At 39.5% G+C, this 17,675-nt stretch overlaps 1 protein-coding gene across 1 annotated transcript in view; it reads left to right on the top strand.

Annotated features, from left to right (window-relative positions):
• HUNK (hormonally up-regulated Neu-associated kinase) overlaps window positions 1–17,675 on the top strand; it is an 82,804-nt gene that overhangs the window by 32,749 nt on the left and 32,380 nt on the right. The window contains exons 2-3 of the mRNA XM_089512102.1: window positions 8,879–9,171; window positions 17,410–17,465. Coding sequence (XP_089368228.1) covers window positions 8,879–9,171; window positions 17,410–17,465 — 349 coding nt within the window. The remainder of the gene's footprint in view (window positions 1–8,878; window positions 9,172–17,409; window positions 17,466–17,675) is intronic.

Genomic DNA, 17,675 nt, shown 5'->3' with positions numbered 1-17,675 from the left:
ACTCCATAGGATTAAAAATTAGTGTATACGAGGTTACTAACATATTTGAAATCCCACTGGAGGTGAAGTTGCTGCGTGAACATGGCATGTAGTTTGCCTCAGTGGCATTCAGCAATAAAATACAGTCCTATAAATGTCTGCTTAGAAGTAGAACTCACTGACTTTTAGTATGTAGGATTGCAGCCTAAATCATTCCGTTCAGTGAAGTGAAGATGACTTTGGTGTCTGGGAGATATGTGATTCATAGAACACTTCAACAGATTTTTGTTTCTTCCTGTGTCTTTCAATCATGGGAAACATTTCCTCCTGCAAGTGATCTTTCCTATTCTGCCAACAAAAAACATTTTTTTCAATATGCATGAATTAATTTCCCTTCAGCAGACTAATTCTTAAGGATAGCTTGTTTAAACGTATCATGCTCATCTGAGTTTTTGTTCTAGCTTCATCTGGGAAAAAACATTCCAGACCAATTTCTTCACTGAGACAGGGTGGATTCAGTTAAGATATACCCATTTGGAAGCTGCTTAGTCCTCATTCACATGGATGAGAAAACTTCCATGGAATGACTTACAGAACATTTTCTGACCCTATGGAGTTAGGGGATAAAAATGTCCCATGTCCACTGGAAGTTTTTGAATGTAGACTGGAGGGGATTGAGCAGTACCTAAACACCCAGAGCCAGAAAACCTGTGTTCATATGACCTGGAACATTTTGTTTAAGTAGCTGACATACTTCATTTTCTGTCTTCCAAAAGAAACCATTATAACATCTGCATCTGAAAAATGCTATTATTGTTCTTTCCCTTTAAATGCAAAACAAAAAATCACAAGAATTAGGAAATGGGTATAAACTCTGAGGAAAAACAGCTTTATAAACATTTATTTGTAGGGAGGCCTAGGATTAATGGTGTCATGAGGTAACTTTTATCCCAACAACACAGTAGTTGTTGTAGGAAATGTCCCCATTAAAGAGCCATTACTTCTGCTACCCACCCTACAGAAAAGGAGATCATGTCATTTGCATGCTACAGTGATCATTGCCAGAAGTTTTCCCCACACTCTACACCATCTATTGTTTTTCTTATCTACAACCCTTCTGCAGATGTAACAGTGATAGTGGGATATGTTTTTGCCATCAGCTGGTGCCAACATATGCTAGATTTCACTTAGCAAATCTTCTGCCAGTTCAAGGCTGGTGAAAAAAAATTTGCCTAACCACATTTCATCCATTTCAGGTACATGGTTCAACAATAATTGTCACCCACACTGTAATCAAATACACTTAGCCCTTCTTATACACTGATTTTTTTATACATGGATTCAAGCATCCACGGTTTGAAAATGTTCAAAAAAAAGTGTAAATTTCAAATATCAAACCTTGATTTTTCATTTTTTATAAGGGACACCATTTTGCTATGTCATTATATTTAATGGGACTTGAGCATACACAGATTTTGTTATCCACGGGAGATCTTGGAATCAAACCCCAGCATATACTGTAACAAGGGTCCACTGTACAGCTTCCTGTAATGCAACAGGATGTTTGGCCAGGTTAATGTCTCTTTTCAGATATGATGGGTTAGCAGCCACACATTTTCATGCCATATTTTTCTGGTTTACTTGGCTGATAGTTTTGGAATGACATTTATATCTGAACTCAACCAGATGTTCATTAGTGGTTAGATATGTTTGTGGTGTTTACCTATCACAGTGGCTCAATAAACATAGTCAACAATTACTACCAAGTAAATCTACCAATCACTGATTTCCCTGTTGTTAAACATCAAGTGCCTTGTGAGTGCCCAAAATTTCTTCAGATTCATTGTTGCTCAGAATTGGCTGCATGCAGGAAACTGTTGGTGGATATCTGTATCAGGTCCTTCCAATCTTACCTCTCATAACATTTGTATCTCTGCTTCATCCTTCTTGGACAAGACGAAGTGAGTATGCATTTCCTGCCCTCCCACCTCTGAGTTGAGTGATGTTATTGGCATCTCTGAATCATGACATGGCACATTTTTTTCCTCACATTGCTTGGGACAAAAAAGTGCAAAATAAAATAGATTTATTGAAAGAGCTTATGTCCCATATGGTTTTTGTCTATGGAAAAAACCTGTACTGTAAAATTCTTAAATCTCATAAAGTATCATCCTTGTAGATCCACTTGTTTGAATCTACTTGCGTGAATCCTGCAACATAATGTGATCCTGGAGTATTAAAATGTCCAGTCTGAGGGTTAAAGATGTGATTAGAATAGCTACCATGATGCTTTTAAATGACTACTTTGTGGTTTAGTTGGTTGTATGAATCTACCGTTGCTTCAAATTTAACAAGTGTATTAAGCAAGTGCTTATTTTTTCAGTTGCCTTTTTCTTAAGTTACAGCAAAATGATCTTACTTCAGCACAGTGGTATGTAGCTTCCAGGCATTTATGAGTGTGCTAATGGACTCAGATGCTGTACAATTCCACTGCAGCTGCCTTGTGTGCATTGCTTGACCTTTTTGTTATCAAGTGAAACTAATTATCTTGCTCCATTTTACAGGCCTTGTCAAATGGCCAGCCCATCCCCTACTCCTTAATTTCCCAGGCAACGTTTCATTCTGAGGCAATGGAGATCAATCACACATTCTCAGGCATAGCAAACTGGCCAAACCAGACATTCAAGCTACCACCAAATCTTCTATATGGCCAACTCATCTACTCAGTTCTACAGTTTATTCCAGAGGTTGATATTAAGAGCCACTTTATGTATTGAATTAATATTTACTGTGATCACCACAGCACATTTTCTAGAAAGGGACATTGAAGTCAGAGCAATGTTTTAGTTAGACCTTCATTATGAAATGTAGACATGATGAGGGCTAGTACACTTCAAAAAGCCCCGTAAGATAATGCAGACTGTGGTCATACTAAAACAGTGGCCAAAGATTTTATACTAGAACAAATAAATAACTTCAATGAATGAATGAATAAATAATGAGATGTCATGGACATAAAATATTTTAAAATTCATTTATCCTTGCTCAAGAGACTGTCATGTACAGTATTCTTGAGCTGTTTCTTCTTGTTGTTACAGGAAAAGATCTAATGTCAGCCACAGCCACAGGGTTGCTGTAGTAGTATCCACTTCTTGTTAGCAGTCAGGTAAACACCATTTAGATAACTCTTCAGGGTTATTCACTCTCTGACTAACAGTTACAGTGCACCCGCGTCATATGCTGAAAGCCGTGTGGGGAGGAAGGGGTGGCGCGTCCCATAGGGACTAATGGGGCATGCGCTGCCACATGCACGAGCCCCATTCATTTAAATGGGGCTTGAGCATACACTTAATTTGCTTTACGCGGGGGAGTCCGGAACGGATGAACCAAGGGCACACTGTATTTGTAGTCTTGACAAGGTTATTCACTGGGTCAGGTTGTTGTTAAAGGTAAACCTGTGCTGCACTGTTATTCCCAGTGCTAACACAACTGCTGTTCTTTAAAGAAAATCCATACACACAGTACTCAAGGACCCACAGTGTATCAGGGCTGATGAATGCATAGGCAGATTTTGCTAGTCACACTTCATGTTTCTTCTACACAGAGACTGTATCAAGTCATTTTTTGTAGACTGCGCCTCCTAGAAATATCCTGCCAGAATGGCTACTGGCCATGTTGTCTGAGGGATCACGGGTGGTAAGCCACATTGTGATTTTGTGTTGTGTAGCTGAGGCATATATTGAGGGTTGCTGTATTTGCATCTGTTTGTACTAGTGTATTATCTTGGCTTTATTTATTCATAAAGTGAGAACCATATACTTTTGTTCTCTATCCTACTCTTATGATGCACCTCAAATGTTAAATCACCTGTCTGCGTAAGACAATCAAAGACAAGGAAACAATGAGCCCTTACAGACAGGCCAAAATGAAGCTGCTTCGGATCACTTTGGAGGTATGCTGTTTAAATGATGAATGTGTCCTAAGAAGACTGGAGCATGACTTTGGTGCGGCTTCTGACATCTTAAGATGCTTGTGTCATTTAAACAGCATATCTCCAAAGTGGCCCAAAGCAGCTTTATTTTGGCCTGTCTGTATGGGCCCAATTAAAAACTGATAAATTACCACATGAAGGGGCTCTGCCAAAGCCTTTCTTACTGTTCTGAGTTAATATAGGAGGTGTTAAAAGAGTCCCAAGGTCAGCTTGTGAGAAAGTGGACCCTCATTTTTTCTTTGATTTGCTTATGAATCTCTTCTCTGTCAGCCTCCAGCTGCCTCTCAGTCTCCAGCTGCAAATGGTTCTTCCTTAGCAATGTGCTGCTCTGTGGCTTCCACTGACTTAAGGTAAAAAGTGTCTTTGGCCCGGTACAGACAGGCACATTGCGGCGATATTAATAATTAGGACTCGATAGGGCTGGGCGTCCAGGTGCGCACGCCCGTCCACACAGCGGGCACCACAGCTGCACAGCTGTGGTGCTATGTACAGATGCCCGTCAGCAGAAGCGGCACCATAGGGCTACATCACAGCCCTTATGACGGTGCAAAAAAGGAACTGCCTAGAGTGGCTCCTTTTTGAGTGCGCACCAGTACAGCCATATGTGGATGCTGCTACACAGCAAAGAGGGGCCTTTGTTATGAACAATACTCTTAAACCATCTGAGATTTTTAGCTTACACGGGTGGTTCTTATCATGGCAAGCTTTAATCAAGTTCTCCTTATCCGTATCTGTTCGCTCAGACTTCAAGACAGTGGACAAGAACCTTTAAAAGGGACATCCATGTGAAACTCAGCAAGGCTAGTGAAAGAACACTGAGTTCCCCCTTTTTATTCTAGTAAGCTGACAGTTGTCTCTGCAGTAATGAGCAATGGGCAAATAGATCTCATTTGCAAATTAAAATGATTCCCTTTGTCATAGGAGTCTTATGAAAAATGGAGCAGAAGGGAATGGTTTATTAGTGTATTTTATTTTAAACTTTTATCTGTTCATCTCACAAATGTTGCTGTCATTATAAAGAGCTGGTGACCTAAAAATCTTCTTTACTTTATGTAAATATAAATTGTCAGTAATTAAAGAATAAAAAAGATATGGAAAGCAATTAAAAATTAAGGAATATTTACTGGATATCCTTGTTATGATAGATCACATCAAGTTTCAAACAGACAATTAAAATCCCCTTCACAATTTAGAAAAGATTAAATGGTTTTGCAAACAGCCAAACATTTAGTATCAGCAGCTTCCAAATCAGAATTCCTCCTAACACAACTAAGTAAAGGTTTGATATTCTGGACTGATCTGTAGATAATAATGAACTGGAAGATGTTCAGTAAACAGATACCCGGCCCTCCATATATACAGGTATTCCTGATAAGAAAGCAGTTGGATTCTAGAGTGGGATTCAGCTTGGTTTTGTTTAAGGTAGTAATCTTCCTGAATGTCAAAATTCAGGGATTCGTCTAGCCTTAGCCTTTCAATTCGATGTTCAGGTGGTGGTTTTAAACAAGGGTGCCTTTGGTTATGGGTGTGTGAATTGTATCCATTCCTGATAGGGTGAGGTATGATCATGGTGGTGTCTGGTCATGGCCTCAGTGACACCTAGATCTGTTCTTTACAATGTACATGGGGTATCTTGCAGAGTCTTTAGAAACTACAGTTAGTTCTAAATGCAGTAGCAAGAATGCTGGTGCGATTGCATTACTTCTATTCTACAAGGGTCTCACCAGTTATCAGTTCATTTCATTTCAAAGTGTTACTGATGATGTTTTAAAAGAAATAAATGGCTTAGACCCAGGATATCTTAGGTATCAGTTCCTCCAAGATCAGCTTGCCTGCACCCCATGATCCAACAGAAAAGCCCTTCTTTGTGCCTTGTATGTTGTGGGCTGATGTTGCTAACTGCCCTCAGGTCAGCTTCAACTTACAGTGGTCTCATGAATGAGATACTTTCAAGTTATCCTGTCACCAACAGCCCTGCTTAGGTTTTGCAGACTCAAGACCATGACTTCCTTGATTAAATCAATCCATCTGTATTGTAGTATTCCACTTTGCCTGGTATACCTACTCTCTTCTACCTTTCCAAGCATTGCTGTCTTTTCTAGTGAAAAGATATATACTTTGATATATGCAAAGTATGACAGTCTCACTTTAGTCATCTTGGCTTCTAGGGAGACTACAGGTTTGATTTGCTCTAGGACCCATTTATTTGTCTTTTTAGCAATCCATGGTAACTCTTCTCCAGCACCACCTCTCAAATGAGTTGATTTTCTTTCTGTCAGCTTTCCTCACTGTCCAGCTTTCACAAGCATACAAGATTTGGCATGAATAATCTTCACTTTGGTGTTCAAATATATATCTTTACACCTTAGAATCTTGTCTAGTTCCTTCATAGCTTCCCTTGCAGGTTCTAGTCTTCTTCTGATTTCTTGACTGTGGTCTCCATTCTGATGAATGACTGAGCCAAAGTATGGAAAATCTTGAACTATTTCAGTGTCTACTTCAAAGTTATGTAAATCACTTCCAGTTATTAATTTTGTTTTCTTAATATTCAACTGTAAATCTGCTTTAGCACTTCCTTGTTTATGTTCTTCTTGACTTTCTTCGGTAATCTTTCAAAGTCTTTGTTATTTTCTGCTACTAGTATGGTGTCATCCACATATCTTAAATTGCTGATGTTCGTTCCTCCAATTTTCACCTTCCTTTGTCCAAGTCTAACCCTGCTTTGTTTACAATATGTTCAGCATACAGACTAAACAGATAGGTTGATAAAATGCAACCTTGTCTGACTCCCTTGTGAATTAAGAAACTATTCAGTTTCTCTGGATTCTGTCTTGACAGTAACCTCTTGTCCATTAGGACAATGAAATGTCATGGAACATGCATTTCTTTATGAGTGATCCATAGTTTTTTATGCTCTATACATGATATATGATCTATTCATTATATGTGTATATGTGTGTATGTATTTTGTGGATTGTTGTATATCTTCAAGTTGTTTCCAACCTATGGTGAACCTTGGCAAGATTTTTTCAGAGGAGATTTGCCATTGCCTCCCCTGAGGCTGAGAGAGCATGTGACCTGACTAAGGTCACTCAGTGGGTTTCATGGCCGAGAGGGGAATTGAACTCTGGTCTCCAGAGTCACAGTCCATCACTCAGACCACTATGCCACGGTCATACTAAAACTGTGGAACTCTGCCTTAAGAACTTAACTTTACTCCTTCTCTTAAACTGTTTTGTTTAATGAGAAAAGCCTTTCTTGTCAAATATGCATCTGTTTTATTGGATAAATATTTTTCCTAGTGTTCAGTTTTATCTCCTAAATCTGTCACTATTTTTACTATATTGTATTTTTTGTTATTAATTGGAAGTTTATTTTAATCATTGGCTGTATTCATAGTCAATGAGCTGTCCTGCTTGATTCATAAATAGCAGAAAGGTAGGATATACAACAAAACATAGGCCTTACTTAAATTGGCACTACATGGTGGCAGAGCTTGCAAAGGTATTTTTTAAAAGGTCGTTGATTCACATTACTTGTTGTGTTGTTTAGTAAGTAATCCAGTGCCATTACACACACTAACAGCCTAAGAGGAATGCAATAGTAAACTTTATCTGAATAAACCTTGATGAGAAAACCCCAGGATAGAGCCTTAGGTTTGCTGTAAATTGGAAATGACTAAAGCCATACAACAAGAAGGTGCATTTACTTATGACTTTTTGGGTTTTTTACTTTTGATGGGAAAGAAACCTTTAGATGAATGAGTGAAATATCTCTAAAAATGTATCTTTTGGAAATACAACAACCATTGCTCTTTATATTAGTACCATAGTCCCACTCCTACTTGACATGTTCCTTTTGAAATGTAACATTATTAAGAGTTTATTAAACCCCCCTCCACCTCTTTACAATTACCTACATTATTTCTACAACTGCTTAAATACCCTGAAGGCCCCAGATTCTTTCTGATATTGACAGCTAAGCAGGGGTCAGGCCTGGTTAGGAGCTGTATGGGTGACAACCAAGGAATACCAAGTGCTGTAGGCCAGAACTTCTCAGCTCTCTGATGTGGGAGAATGGCATTTATTTTGTCCCCTGTGTGTAAATTTGTGCCCACTGGTTACTATTGTTTCTTTTCTGGAAACTTTCCAGAAACTGACAGCCAATGGCTCAGGAACCAGCCATTGGCTGGTCTGAGGACCACCACTTTTGTAGGCTATATTTCAAGGGAAGGCAATAGCAAATCACCTCTTGTGTATTCTTTGTCTAAGAAAATCCTATGAAATTCAAGGGATCACCATGACTCAAAGGCATAATGGAAGCCATTTACACCCACACATTGCTTCTAAGATGTTACTTCCAATCTCTCCATGAAGGGATAATGTACTTATTGTAGCACACAAGTGTGATGCCATATAGTTTCCAGAAAAAAAATTGGCCAGAATATCTAGAAATGTATTAAGGTGCCTCATTAGAAGATTAGAACTCCTGTCTTATATTTATGTTTTATTGGCTGGAAACAGAGAAGGAAATTAGAAATAAGTCTGTACAGTGCGCACACCCCATACATGGGCTTGCCATCCACGGCTTTAAGTTTATGCAGTCTGCAAGCCCCATTTGTTACAATGGTATGTGCGCAGGAGCGTGCAGCTAATGAAACAAATGGGACTTGAAGTCCCGCTTTTTTGTCAAACATGTAGGGGGGAAACCAAAGTGGATCCCCTGCATATACAAAGGGCCCACTGTATTGTAGATAGGCAGGTGGATGTACTTCATTCCTTCTCAGCTCCCAATGCCTGCCTTCCAGTATTGTATTATTGTAAAAATATGCCTTAGTGTTTTATTTTAAGCAATCTGGCTAAAAATATTAAAATGTAATGACAATGGCATGTTTTTCATTCTTTTCAGGTGGCAGTGAAAGTTATTGACAAGAAGAGAGCCAAAAAGGACACCTATGTCACCAAGAATCTGAGGCGGGAGGGTCATATCCAACAAATGATCCGACACCCTAACATTGCTCAGCTCCTGGATATCTTGGAAACAGAAAATAGTTACTATCTTGTCATGGAGCTATGCCCAGGAGGCAACCTGATGCACAAAATCTATGAGAAAAAGAGACTGGAGGAGCATGAAGCACGCAAATATATCTGGCAGCTTATTCTAGCTGTTGAGCATCTACATCGTGCAGGGGTGGTCCACAGGTAAAATAATATTATGTCCCTTCTTCACTATTTCTTGTATTATGCAGTGGTGCTAACAGCAGAGCTATAAAACAGTAACATTAGGAATATGAACATAGTGAGGTTCTACCTAATATCCAATACAGAACTATCACAAGGAAGCTGCTGTACCTAGTCAGAACTTTGAGACCAGATATTGCCCCAGCAGTTGGAATTCTTTGTAGAAACACCAACTCACCATGTAGTCTAAAGTTTAGCTTTTAATACTGATGTATCTGATAGGTGCTGGAGAAGGTATATATGCAGATTTTCTGCCCAAACCAAGGTTTAATCTTTTGGGCATGAAGTAATTAAATGGCAGGTTCAGTTCCCTGCTCAGCCATGAAACCCATTGGGTGACGTTGGGCAAGTTATATGCTCTCAGCCTCAGTGGAAGGCAATGGCAAACTTCCTCCAAACAAATATTGCCAGGAAAATCCCACAACAGGTTCACCTTAGGGTCATCATAAACTGGAAATGACTTGAAGGCACACATCATCAACAACAAGAACAAATTAAATAGCTAAATAAAATAACTGGACAAACAGTAGCTGTAAAATAATCTTTATTACTTTTTTCATTACATACTAAGGATAAATGAGAGATTGTGTTATGCTGGCAGTCCTTGTAGAGTCTGCAAGAGGGGGAAATGTCCAAGATTAAGATACCAGGAAAATACCATTGCACTTGCAGAAAAACTAGTCAGCCATTTTCACATAATGAGAGGAGAAACAAAGGAGGACAACTTCGTAGCAAATCAGCATCCATTTTTAATACATTTTTAAGAAGTGAGTGGTGAAGATAAGAGTCCCTAACTAATCAATTGGATTTTTAGCTTTGCATATATTAATATATTACACAAATCAATAAACTAATAATAGACATTGCATATAGGTAAATATATTATTTATAGGAGATTTGATTTGATAATGTATGACTGTATTTGATATAGTGTTATAATTATGCTGTTCAGTGTGGGGCAGTAACATCCCATTGCTTCCCACCACTGGGTCGTAGGGTTAAGATAGTGCTCATAAATAGCTCTTTCTCACATATGTGCCCAATTGATTTAAATTAGCTGGAGAAATGCTTTTGGAAGCATTTTGGAAAAACACAGTTCATTCTTGCTTTACGTGCAGTTGGCAATGAAGTTATTTTAAAACCTCTCTAAAAATAACAGCACTCACACTACATCTGTGCTCTGTACGTGTTTGAATTCTCTGTTCATGATAAACAAAGCACAGGTCTGGTGTGGGCTGGAATTGCTAGCTACTGCATCTCTTAGAGTATGTTCTTGCGATCACTGAGCTAGTTCAACAAGAAGTTGTGGGAGGGGGGCACAGTGCGCATAAATCATTGGCTAGAATTTAGTTTCCTAACAACAATGGCAAAATCAGAGTTATTAGCACAAGTGCAATTTTTTTGTCCCTGCATGATAAATTTGGTAGACCATTATAGTGAGAGGGAAGCATGATAAAGGTCATTGCCTAATCAACAAGTATTGTGTTAGTAAATACTGAAAGCAATTGTGAATGGTAAGTTTTGGACAATTTTTGATCATGAATTCAATCAGGTGAGGAAATCTTTCTGCCTTATGAAAATATAAGATGGTATAAGCTCAAGAGAAGGAGTCCCCAAAAGGCAGTGGTTTCCAGCTGTTCTGCTCAGAGTATTGCTGTTTCTTTGGCCTTTCCGTCAGGGCATGCACATAAAAGCTCATAGCATGGCTTTCTGTCACTTAACAGTATTGATAGAAAACCCTCTCCATTAGACCCAATTACCTTAAATCAAAACTTCCTTCACTTCATAAGCTACATGATCTGAATATCACCCCTGAAAGCTGCTTGATATCCCACAGTTCTTGATATCTCACAGTTTTCACAGTGAACAGAGTGTTCTGCATTTCCAAGCATCTGCAACATGGTTGGCACAGCCCTGATCTAGCACAAAAAGTTGCTCAATATAATCTGATAAGGGAAAAGTTCTTAAGATGTAATGGTAGATACTAAAGTCAGAATCATCCATGCAACAATGTTTCCATTTTCTATATATGAGTGTGATAGCTGCACAGTGAAGAAGGCTGACAGGAAGAAATCAACACATTTGAAATGTGATTGTGGAGGAGAGTTCTTCCACTACCGTGAACTTCCAAAAAGATAAATAAATGAGTCCTAGAGCAAATGAGGCTTGAACTCTCTCTAGAAGCCAAGGCGGGTTACAGACCGCCCATTTGGGGCGGGCTGCACCCACCCCTTTTCCCAGTGTATTGAGGCCTCAGCTGCCAGAACAGCAGCCACTGAGGCCCCGATCCGCCGCTTTTCAGGCCGCTTCCCCGCAGCCTGAAAAGGAGTGTCCCAGCCTGAAAAGGAGAAGCCCCAAGGACACCCCGCGGCGGCGGGGAGGAGGAGAAAGGAGCCACTTGACCCCTTTCTCCCTTGCTTCGCTGGGCGCAGCCGTCTGAAGGCTGCGCCCAGCGACGCAAAGGTGGCATTATAGGTGGATTGATTCAATCAAGCACACCCGAGTTTGCAAAACCTGAGCAGAGCAACTGATAATCAAGACTCGTGGAGGTCTCATTCATAGGGTTGCCATAAGTCAAAGTCAACTTGACAGCAAGTAATAACAGCAAATAATCTAAGGTCCTCACCTATACCTTGTACATAAATTGATGCCAATTACCTACAACTTGGAATGGAAAAGTGGAGGAGGTGCTTAACTTTTTCAGTTCTCAACATTTATCTATTGAACAACAAACCTCTACAGGCAGTAGAAAAAGTATTGACCTGTAGCTTTTAAAAGAAAAAATGAAAATGTTTGCCAGTTCTAGTTTGGCTTCATTGTTTGATTTAGCTTGGCTGTTCTGATATTCAAAGTGTCAAAGCACTTGGCTTTGTAACTAGGGTTGCCATAATTGTCCACTTTTACCAGGGACAAAATGTGGAACAAATTCAAGACCAAACTGTAGGACAACTGCAGGACAAAACTCAGCCCAAAATGTAGGACATTGAAGAAAAATGGTGGACCTTAAATGTCCTACATTTTGAGCTGAGTTTTGTCCTGCAGTTGCCCTACAGTTTGGTCTTGAATTTGTCCTACATTTTGTCCCTGGTAAAAGTGGACAATTATGGCAGCCCTATTTGTAACCCACTCAATATAACCAACCATTTGGAGGAGGGTATCAACAACTTTTCATTATTTTTAATGATATTGCTAAAGGTCATTAAAGTGATTTTTTTATTCACAAACAATTGGCTTTCATTGTGTCCTTCATTAAACAGTAAACCTGCAGTGTTTGCACATTTACCTGGAATTAAGTCCCATTGAATCTTGCATAGGACTGAACTCCATGGCATGCAAGGTGTGTATGTGCCCCCCCCCCAACTCCTTTGTATTGATAGCTCTCTTTTTACACTGTGAAGACTGTCAGTCTGTCTGTATTTGCTTTGTCATCATAACCTCAAGGGAAATAGATGAATTTTCTCCTTTAATGAAGTTTACAGCAGTAAATTCTGAGAATCTCTGTTTTAAGAATATAGTATATATATATATATATAACATACTTTTATTGCCCCAAACACCTGCTGCCCACTAGACATTTCTGATGCCAATCCTCCCTTGGTGAGATGAATGATTATCATTTTGAAACTACCTATAAACACTAGAATATGGCTGGTTGGTTGCTGAAGCCACTGAAGCAAGCTCACATCTGAATTCACTAGCAATCATTGTCTCTTTCTGTGACAGAAGAAAACAATCCCAAATGGCAATATATAGTGAAGTGTTCTCTTTTTAGAAGGTATTTACACAGACCTTCATGCTGTCAAAAACAAGATGATTATTAAGCTTCTTAAGGGAGTAAGGACAACAAAAGACAATGAAGCAAAAGCCTTGGTGCTTGCAATAGCTTCCCACAGGAAATTCTCAACAACCCTTTTAAAGTAATTTTAACTAAATTCAATCCTATTCAGTGCAATTACTGTCAGGCTGTCAAAGAAAGGAATTTAATAATGTACCAGTAGCAAAGACAGCTTCCTGTGTATCTGTTTTTTCCACTTTTTCTTTCATTGTGAAACTAGATGTGTATCACCTTCTTGAACTTTGGTATTAAGATCACTAGCACTGTTTTGGAAGGTGGGAAATGTATAGTGTGTTTCTATGTTTTGCATTGTTCTCAGCTCTGGGAGGCCAAAATCTGAATGCTGCTCAGCCGTGGAATTACTTAGTGGCCTTGGGCAAGCTGCTGTATTTCAGCCGTTGTTCCCTGTGTGTAAAATGGCATGGAAGATTACCCACACATTACCTCTTGTGGTGTGCCTGTTGCAAAACAGCCTTTCCCAGCTGGTTACAGACTATATTTTCTTCATTAGGACCTCTGGTAGTGGCAAATTAACCACAGGAACCACTGGTTTGGATTCAGGCTCTGCATTTCACATATGGATATGCTCTTCCTGGCTTCTGGTATGGTAGGGCTTATTAATTTGTGCCCCATGGACCTCTGGGGAGCCCATAAATGGATTCAGAGTTCTTGGGAACTAGGGGCAAAAATGATTCCCTCCCCCTTTCAATTTCCCTCCTGTTAGTTTGAAAATTGTATTTAAGTACATTTTTCTATGGAGTCCATCAGGTTCTGAAAGGTTCTGAAATGACACCAAAAAAGGTTAAGGATCATTACTGAATAGAATGGTCTGGAGGTGACAGTGGTATAAAAATGTACATGTGTGGTACAGCGCTCTTTCATCAAGTTTGTAGAAGGATAAATCTTAACAAAATTCTGATCTTGAATGAATCTTCTCCATAGGTCCAGGTTAGGAATATGTCATCAACATATTTTAAGCAGATTAGTGGAACCTCTGCACAGCTGTTCAAAACAAAAATGCTATGCCATGTTTTCTGTAAACAAATTATGGTGGGTCATATAATTTGCCCATAACCTTATAGCTGCAAGTGATGACAGAGTGTAACAGTATAGTAGCATTTTTAGAGGGTGGTCTATTAGGGAAAAATATGCTTCCAGTCCTAATCTGTTCTCTCCCACGTCTGTCCAGCTGGGATCTCTGTATAGCAGCAGGTGAGACTGGAGGAAGGGGCAGTGAGGCAGAATTGCAGTGGATAGTTATGATCCCATCTCCCTCACTACTCAGTAGCATTCCTTTCTAAGCTGGTCATGCCCTCCTTGAAAGTTCTTCTTCATCTGAAAAAGAAACAGACTTACCTATGGAGGAGTCAAGTGGATGCCAATGACTAGCTGAGCCCTCCTTCTGTTCTACCAGTCAAGTTGGATCTATTGCAGAAGGGAGCTGGAGGAAAGGCTCCCTAGTTCAAGAGAAATATGGAGGCTCAAGCATCTGGCCCAGATGATATTCGTGCTATTAACAGGATTTAATGGCAATTTAATCATGGGAGGAGGATGCTTGCCTCCTCTGTGTGATAGTCTCCTGTGACCTAGACCTAGAAATAAATGCCCCTATCGCACTGCACAATAGTGACATTTTTCACTTTAAATTGAACATTTGATGGCTTCTTAGTTGCAAATATTCTTAGATAAAATGGATTATCTAGATCCATTTTGAGCTGGCTTTAGGCTTTGGGAGAGGGTCCAAAACACACTGCAGAAATAGTCCAGTTTGAGACCGCTTTAACTGCCCTAGTCAGTGCTAGGGAACCTGGGAATTGTAGTTAATTGTGGCACCAGAGCTCTCTGTCTGAGAAGGCTAAATGTCTCATAAAACAACAGTTCCCAGAATTCCCTAGCATTGAGCCAGGGCAGTTAAAGCAGTCTCAAACTCCAGAGGAGCGCCGTGGTGTGGCATGCAGCGTCATGCCAGTCTGGGGTGGAGTCAGGGCATGCATCATGTGGACACCACACCCCAACTCTGCCTCCAGGCTGGCCTTTCCTGCTGGTCTGTGCAGTCTTGTAGTCCTTACTACAAAATAAATCTTTGTGGGTGTTGCTCTACATCCAAGATCAAAATTCTGGTTCTCTTTAGAAGTCAGAGGTCTCTTCATGAAGTCTAGGTCACAGGAGACTATCACACAGAGGAGGCAAGCATCCTCCTCCCATGATTAAATCGCCATTAAATCCTGTTAATAGCACGATTGGGGGGACGATTATCACAACCCGTGCATTTCTCCCATTCTTGTCCCATTTGTAAAGAGTAATGTAGGCATCATTTGGTATTAATGGGAGTTTCCATTAATATCAAATGATGCTTCCATTACTCTTAACAAACAGGACAAGAATGAGAGAAGCACAAGGGGGTGTGATAATCCCCCCCAATCATGTTATTAACAGGAATGAATGGTGATTTAATCATGGGAGGAGGGTATTTACCTCCCGTGTGATAAAGTCCTTAGTCACAGAGGAGCAAGAGCAGGTATCCTTAATAGGCAGCAGTTATCTTTTATTATTTCATTTGCAGAAATATGAACTGGGCTACATTGTTGCAATAATGTGCCTTCAAGTAGTTTCTTATTTATGTGGCAGGATTTGTTCAGAGGACAGGATTTTCCTTGGCAAGATTTGTTCAGAGGAGGGTTTGTGATTACCTTCCTCTGATGCTGAGTGAGGGTGACTTTCCCAAGATCACCCAGTGCGTTTCTATTGCTGAGTGCAGATTCAAAGCCCGGTCTCCTGGAGCCCCAGTCCAATTCATGCATGTAGCATTCAATGAAAAAGTTCACGCAGGCCTTTTCTTTGTTCCACTCAGTTTCATGGAACAACAGGAAAGAGGCGAAAGGGAGAAAACACTTGTAGAAGAAACAGAGCTGATCTAGATGTGATATTAAATGTGTCTTTGTACTGAGTGTGTCATTTTTTGGAAACAATACAAACAGCACCAGGGAGCCATTTTGCATTTTTGCAACACAAGCAATGGGAGGTGGGCTGATAATGATCAGGTTTGTCATGTATAGAAATTTAATCCTACTGGAGAAAATATCTCTCCCAAAACTGATATTTGCATTGGAAAGAATTTTTCCTTTTGTGCCAGTGCTGTGTTCCAAGGGGCAAATAGCAGTTTCAGGTGGGCAGTTTTAATCAGGACTGCAGTAGGAGCTCAAGATTTTATGCAGGACTGAAGAAGAAGTTAACCCCCCCCCCCCCTTTTGATCCCAGTAATGATAATTCCTGCCCTCCTACTGATGCTACTTGTATATTTTTCATTTTATATTGATATATATTTTTAAAACTATATCACAGTGAATGCTAAGGTGCACATAGTTGCACATCTAGTTTGGGCTATGGTTATCCTCCTCTCTACATAAAATAGCATGCCAGCAAGGCAGCAAAATAATTTGAAGTTATTTTGCAGCACCCATACTCCAGAATTTATCATTAACACATTCTCAGGTGTGCTGTTATGAGGAAGGGAGAGACAAACATTGTAAAGTATTTTGAACATTACAGTGATTATGGATTACAATGAAACAATAACAAAATATTGGAAAGACTGTAATGTAGTTATTTGGGACATTGTAGAGCTTGTCTCATGGCATCCATTACTTGAGCTCTTGAAGCTTACAGTCTACTGATATCAAAAGCAAGTAGGCTCGGCTGGTGCAGTATTTATGAAATCTGCAGTGCTGAGAAATGCTTCCTTTTGAAATGTAAAGCTGACTTTGGATCCGCTGAGCTGCCTAAGGAATCTGTCTGAACTGCACAAGATCATAAATATTGTAAATTTTGTTTCAAAGTCAGTGAGCCATTTTCTGTCTTTCACTTATACTGGGGCAGGCAATTTATGACCTTCCAGATGATGTGGGGCTACAGTTCCCATCAGTCCTATCAAGCATAACTAGTGATGAAGCCTGCTGGGCATTCTAGTCCAACTACACCTGAAGCGTTTTTTTAAAATTCTGTAAAAACATCACATCTTACCAAACATTCACTTTAACCACATGAAACTATGTATATTTAAATGCATTTAGGTTCTGCATATATTATAATTTAAAGGTTTACATTTAATTTTGTTTATGTCACAACTATTGCTATTAGCACAAAAATGAGTATCATTAGTACAAAAAACATTACTAAGGATTCTGTATGTTGTATGGGAGGATGTAAATGGGTGTGTGTGACAGTAAATGGGATCTTGCAGCAACTTTGAGAGTAATTGTTCTAAAGGTGCTGCAAGATCTATTTCCAGACTGATATTCCAGACTAACCCAGCTATATCTCTGAATTTTGTTCATGTCCTCATGATCTATGTTTATATGTTTCAGAGATTTGAAGATAGAAAATCTCTTGCTGGATGAAGACAACAATATCAAACTTATTGGTATGAAACTCCTTTAAAATTGTTAATGCCTGCATCTCTTCCAATAATATAATCTAAGGAAGCTTCTGAATTGCCACAAAACTCCATGTGAAAAAAATATATAAGGGTGCTTTTTTTGGAAATGTGGTAAAAGTGGTAAAGATGGTGTTAACTGTCTTTTCAAATGAATACTGACAGATAGTGCCCAGTCCTCAACATGTCACTTTGGAA

The sequence above is a fragment of the Sceloporus occidentalis genome, unplaced genomic scaffold (assembly GCF_023333645.1).
Source record: "Sceloporus occidentalis isolate IW3139 unplaced genomic scaffold, rSceOcc1.0.p SCAF_2, whole genome shotgun sequence".
In the NCBI taxonomy this organism is placed as follows: domain Eukaryota; kingdom Metazoa; phylum Chordata; class Lepidosauria; order Squamata; family Phrynosomatidae; genus Sceloporus; species Sceloporus occidentalis.
The sequence above is the reverse complement of the archived record's forward strand: the minus strand, read 5'-3'. Positions and strand labels throughout refer to the sequence as shown.